We start from the raw sequence: 6,000 nt of genomic DNA, 5'->3' as shown, positions 1-6,000 counted from the left end.
TCTATCTATCTATCTATCTATCTAGCAGAAGACACCCTATTTACCCATCTATCTATCCATTTATCTATCCATCCCTTTAACCATCTATCCATCTATTTAACCATCTATCTACTCATCTATCTATCTGGCAGAAGACACCCTGAACACCTAACTGAAGGTGGATTCTGACACTTTCCATCCTGAATCTGAAAAAATCTGTGAGTTTAGGTAAATTCTTATCAAAAACAAAGAAAAGGTAAATTCTTGCCTTTTCCTAATTGTGGCAGGTTACACATTACAATAAATTACAACTGTTGAGTGGAGCTTGAGATTCACAGAATGTGAATTTTGTGCTGTTCTTTGTGTGGAATGAAGGGTTACTCTTTTTCTCTTCTTTTGCAGCTCAGCCAGAGTGGCTGAAGGTCATTTCAGACAAGGAAGCTGACATTGGAGCAGACCTCCATTGGAACTGTGCTGCAGCTGGCAAACCCAGACCTACCATAAGATGGCTACGGAATGGACGATCATTAACTTCCCAGGTATCTCATCTGTTATTGACTTGACAAGTGATGGTTCTGGCAGTACTTTGCCTTTTTATTCACTGCTAAAGACAAGGGTAATTCAATGTAGCCACTCCTGTAGCTTTCCATATTCTGTTGTTTCTCCCGTCCCTCATTCATTTTCTTGATTTGTCAGTTAAACTGAGTATCTCTTAACATAGTTATTACTTTTCTTCCAATAAGGAAGCATGATTTTATTATATACATACAAATGTATGGGAGATTAAGTATCTTTTATATAGAGCAGTTATCTATTATTAGCATTAACAGTTGGACTATGACTCTGGAGCAGGATTCCAACCCCTCCTTCAGCCATGGAAACCCACTCAGTGACTTCAAATGACACTCTTTCAGCATCAAAGAAAGGCAAAGACAAACCTCCTCTGAACAAATCTTGCTCTGTGATAGGTTTGTTTTAGGATTACCATAAAGTGGAAATGACATGAGGGCACACAACAACAACAAATTAGTATTAATGTTGGTGTGTGTGAAAAATGACAAAATTTATCCCTTCACCTCTAGAATGCAAAATGGCATTTTGAATTAAACAGTTGGGTGCTTCCTAGGTCCTGTGGGAGACAGGTGAGGACCCTGACCTTTGGAAGTTCCCAACCCCCATTCTACGTATTGCTGTTATAAGACATAGGCTGTTTTGTATAATCTTGCCGTAGTGATCTGAGATATGAACAATCTGCAAGCTACTCACAAAGTCCCTTTTCTTCCTCTTTGCTTGAACCAAACTCTTTAGTTTACTGTAACTGGTTCATCTCATCTGCAAAATTAATATGATTTGAAACAAAGCAGATATTAAGCCACTTCAGACAATTGCTTCATGTTCTGGCTTGTTCTGAAACTGTTAAATATTTTTTCCACTGTGGATTAAACAGGAGACTATAGTTTACTGAAGATTTCCTGGCTTGTTTTCTGGCTCATACAGTAGGAGCTGCACGTGGATCCACAAATCTCCTCCCTATTCTATCTGGATTTCTTAAATCAATATAGGATTGTCTGAATCTAGCCATAGAATAACTTTTCCAAGAGTAAAGAAAAGGGTTTTTGAGTACATCAATCATGGTTGCCTTTCAGACAATAGACAATACAACTTCAAAGTAAAGTGCATCCTATGTGTCATTTCTTGACTTTTGGTCACTCCAGTATGTCTCACTTAAGAACAGGATTGCAAACAGAATTGCCATAAGAGAACAAAAACTTAATGAAATAAGGAACAATGTGTTTCCCCAAGGAAAGGGTTTGTGAGGCAGAAGCATACATGTTCATGAGCTTTTCTCCCTGCCTTATTATCACAGCACAAATATTTACACTGAAAGCAAAAGGTAAGTCCTATTGAATTGAGTCAAAATTACTCTTCATGAGTATAGGATTGTAGTCTGAATTAGCTGATCCCATGAAAAGGAACAGCTGACTCAAAACAATTGCAAATTAGAGCCCTGTGTTTGCCTAAAAAATGTATTCACGTGTAAACGTGGTCACTTTTTATCACTTCTAAAGTAACATGGGATATGTGCAGTATGTTTTATCTCAATTACAGCGTCAGTGATTCTGTTTACCTCTTGCATTAATTTACATTTACATGAATTAGCATATGTAAAGGAGAGACTGGGTGTCCTAGAGAGAGAAAGAATGTATAGAGAGATTGTCCGCTTGATACTTGTGTGCAAACATGGATGTGGTAGAATGGACCACATGAAAATATTGGCTTCATACATCCCATGGAGCACATTCCTCTTGGCATATTCACTTTCTTCAAACTGTTTTCTTAGTACAAAGTAGTCTGCTTTGGGATAGCAGACTATCACAGTTACTTTTCTAAGTGAGCAGTTATCCTTAGAAGTTGCCAGTGTATACACACACAAACACATTACAGTAGATAGAAAACATGACAGCCACCCCCACAGTATGTTTAAAAAACAACAACACTAGTGTCTCCAGTAAGATAAATGCCATTCTGAGTATCTGACTTGAAAACAATGCTCTGTGTTCTCATTTAACTACATGATCCACTTGTTTGCCCAGAATCGCATTGAAGTGAATGGTGGGGATTTGAAGATTTTCAAGTTAACAATGGACGACTCTGGGATGTATCAGTGTGTAGGAGAGAACAAACATGGCAACATTTATGCAAGTGCTGAATTGTATGTGCAAGGTGAGTTCTGAATATATAAACATTATATGGGAAGTAGCAATATAATTTAGAGAGTGGATTATTTTTTCAAATCTGAAACTGAAGTTTAATCTTTCAACTGTGGCAAGGCAAAATTAAAGATTTTTATGCCACACAATCCCAAGTATAATTACTTACGTATAAGTCCTGCTGTGCTGAATAAAATGGGACATACAGTGGGTCCTCGCCTTACGCGGGGATCCGTTCCAGATCCCTCCGCGTAAGGCGAATTTCACCTATGCTCGAGCCCCATTGGAAACAATGGGGCTCGTGCGTGGCGGCGTGGCGGTGCGGGCCCACAGGGGGCGCAACGGGCGCGCGCGCCCATTCAATTGAATGGGACGCTCCACCCCGCGCGCGCCGGCGGCTTTGAGCGCCTATGCTCAAAGCCACCTATAAAAAGGCAGCATATGGCGAGGCGCGACTGTACTTATTAGGAACTGTGAATAGTAAAATATTCTTTAAAATTAGGTGCCTGTTTTTTTTTAAAAAAAAGATAATAGAGTTAGCTGAGGCGTTTGCCATATTACTTCATAGTAAAAAAGTTTAAAAATTCATTTTATTAGGTCCTGTTCTCCCTACATAGGGGTGAGCAGATAACAGAATAGTTTGAACATCAAGGGCTTCACAGTTAAACCAGCAACATAAAGTGCAAGTCTATAAACAACTACTGTTTTAACATAAATCATACAGCTAAGTCAAATTTTAAATCCAATTCTTTACATTTCTATTTTGAATTGTAGAATCAGAAAATATTCTTTCCAAAATTAAAATATTCAGGTGCACACATAAACATAAAGTTTTGGGTTGTTGACTCTTCAAAGTGTTGGATTTCATTTTATTTAAATAATCAGATATGATTATTTAAAAGCTGGGGTTTTTTTAGTGCAAAACATTATAGAGTTTGCACTGAGCTAAATAAATTGGTGGTTTGTTAATCTAAATTTGTTTCACAGGGAGCTATGTCAGAATTACAAAACGGTGTTATGCGATCATTTTAAGAACAAAAGTCTATATTTTGCTGAAGTGATGACATTATTACTTTTGTGCCCTTCTAGAAACCTGAAAGTCAACTTTGCTCTTTTCCATTATTCATCATGTCTAAAAGCTGTCTGATAGGTGTTTTCCCCTCCTTAGCCTTTGCTCCTGATTTTCGGCTAAACCCTGTGAGGCCATTGATACCAGCAGCTCGAGGTGGTGAAATCATCATCCATTGCCAACCAAAAGCTGCCCCAAAGGCTAGTATAATCTGGACCAAAGGGACTGAACTTCTAAGTAATAGTTCCAGGTATGAGAACCCATGTTTTTTCTTGCTCTGAGTAGACAGTTTTGAGCAGGAGTTCATTCTTTCTGTGAATACTATATTGGCTTCTTGTTAGTCTTAATATTGTGAGGCCATGAATGCTTTAGTTTATGTTCAACCTGATCCCATGCATGTTGACTTGGGAGTATGTGCCACTGTGTTTTGTAGGGCTCTTTTGAAGTGAAGATCTTTAAGACAGATCCTTCAGAAGAAATATCTTCTGGTATGGTTCTGCTGTAGGCCATAAGTGGATTTAGAACAGACATGGGCAACAGAGATGATAGCTGTAGTGGCCAATTTCTATCCCTACAGTCCACCAGGCACTGCCCAGACCACTGAAAATACCTCCAAAATGGAAGGGAAACTGGAAGGAGATAGAAGTCTAATATTGTTTTTTCAAAAACATATATTTTTATGTTAAAAACCTAAAGTAGGACTTCATTGTTGTGTGCTGCCAAGCCATTTCCGCGTTGTGCTGACCCTAAGGTGAATCTGGCAAGATTTGTTTAGAAGTTTATCTTTGCCTTCCTTTGAGACAGAAAGAGTATAATTTGTCCAAGGTCACATAGTGGGTTTCACTGCTTGAGCATGGATTTGAGCTCTGCTTTCCAAAGTCATAGTCCAACATTCAAATCGCTACATCATGTTGGCTGTTAAAGGAATGTAGCCTGTTTGAAGTGAGCGATTACTACTGGAGGCTTCCAGAAGAAGTCATTGATCTTTATTTTACTGGGGGGGAAGGGTGGGCAGAAGAAAAAGGCTATTCTAGGGATGTGAGTCTGGTGGGATGAGAGCTGTGAAAAGAGGCTTGGGGGACCTACCCCGATTTAGAAGACGTAGCAATGTCATCCAAATGGTTACAGGGCAAAGAAACCTGATGCTTAATTATTATACTAAAAAGCTGGTGATTAGTATTCAGTTCTTAGTCGTAACAGACTGGTTAAATGGTAGCAGAAGTGAGATCACAACCTAACTGATCCATGACGGGAATAGGCAAAATATGTGTCACCAAGAGGATTCTGGGTCATTTTTTTCTTTTTTGTAAAATATAATTATATCTGTTGATCGCTATATCAACTTGCCTCAGTGGAAGATTTTTTATAACATCGACAAGCACTAAGAGGGAGTAAGATAACCCAGCTTAACATAAGCAACAGCCAGGGGCACACCATCACAGCAGCACTAGAAAAATTCCAGTTCGTTATCCACCTCCCCAAGAATTCTACTGAAAAGATAGTGTATCTAAAAGGGTATTCATTAGCATTAGTACCATGTAAGAAAAGACCCTGTCTCTTATATCTACCTTCCAGTTCAGTTGGTAGTAAAGGAATCATGGATTGAGACTGATGTTCATAGTTACAGGAAGTAATACAGGGAGAAGCTTTCTTAAAGTGTCTGGATATTTAGGGAAAGTGCTACATTATTAACAATTTTGCCATGATCAATGTTCTCTAAGAAACGGTATAGCTAACCTAGCACCTCCAAGACACTACAACTACACAAGCATCAAAAGATAACAGAGCAAGGAGCATTCGCAAGCTGTGAAAGCTGGTTCACATGCCCAATGCTAATTTTGGCTTTTATGGACAGTGTTAAAAACCAATCATAGGATTTGATCTGTTAAGTCTTTTACTCTTTTACAACTTTAACTATTACTTGCACATGAGAACCAAGTTTGCTTTCACCATTATTTTGCCGCCTTCTGCTGGACGATACTTGTGTTCTCCTTTGCCTCATAAGCACCAGTTTCTTTGTATGCTTTGTATGCATGATAAAGCAATCTTAGGCCGACTTGCAGGAAAATGTTTATGTGATATATCAATATTTCAACATGATTCATTAAAAATTGCAGTGCATGATAGAATTTATGTAGTCAAGTGGTTAAGATGCTGACTCTGTTGATTGCAAGATCAGCAGGTTGGTGGTTCAAGGCCCAGGTGCCACGTAATGGGGTGAGATCCCAACACGAGTCCAAG

At 38.8% G+C, this 6,000-nt stretch overlaps 1 protein-coding gene across 4 annotated transcripts in view; it reads left to right on the top strand.

The window, feature by feature from the left end:
* Positions 1–6,000, top strand: part of CNTN2 (contactin 2) — a 91,836-nt gene that overhangs the window by 62,019 nt on the left and 23,817 nt on the right. For all 4 annotated transcript variants that reach the window (XM_042465223.1, XM_042465222.1, XM_042465224.1 and 1 more), the window contains exons 9-11: positions 382–518; positions 2,574–2,703; positions 3,859–4,009. In XM_042465223.1, the coding sequence (XP_042321157.1) occupies positions 382–518; positions 2,574–2,703; positions 3,859–4,009 (418 nt within the window). The remainder of the gene's footprint in view (positions 1–381; positions 519–2,573; positions 2,704–3,858; positions 4,010–6,000) is intronic.

Source organism: Sceloporus undulatus, chromosome 4 (assembly GCF_019175285.1).
Source record: "Sceloporus undulatus isolate JIND9_A2432 ecotype Alabama chromosome 4, SceUnd_v1.1, whole genome shotgun sequence".
Lineage (NCBI taxonomy): Eukaryota > Metazoa > Chordata > Lepidosauria > Squamata > Phrynosomatidae > Sceloporus > Sceloporus undulatus.
The sequence above is the reverse complement of the archived record's forward strand: the minus strand, read 5'-3'. Positions and strand labels throughout refer to the sequence as shown.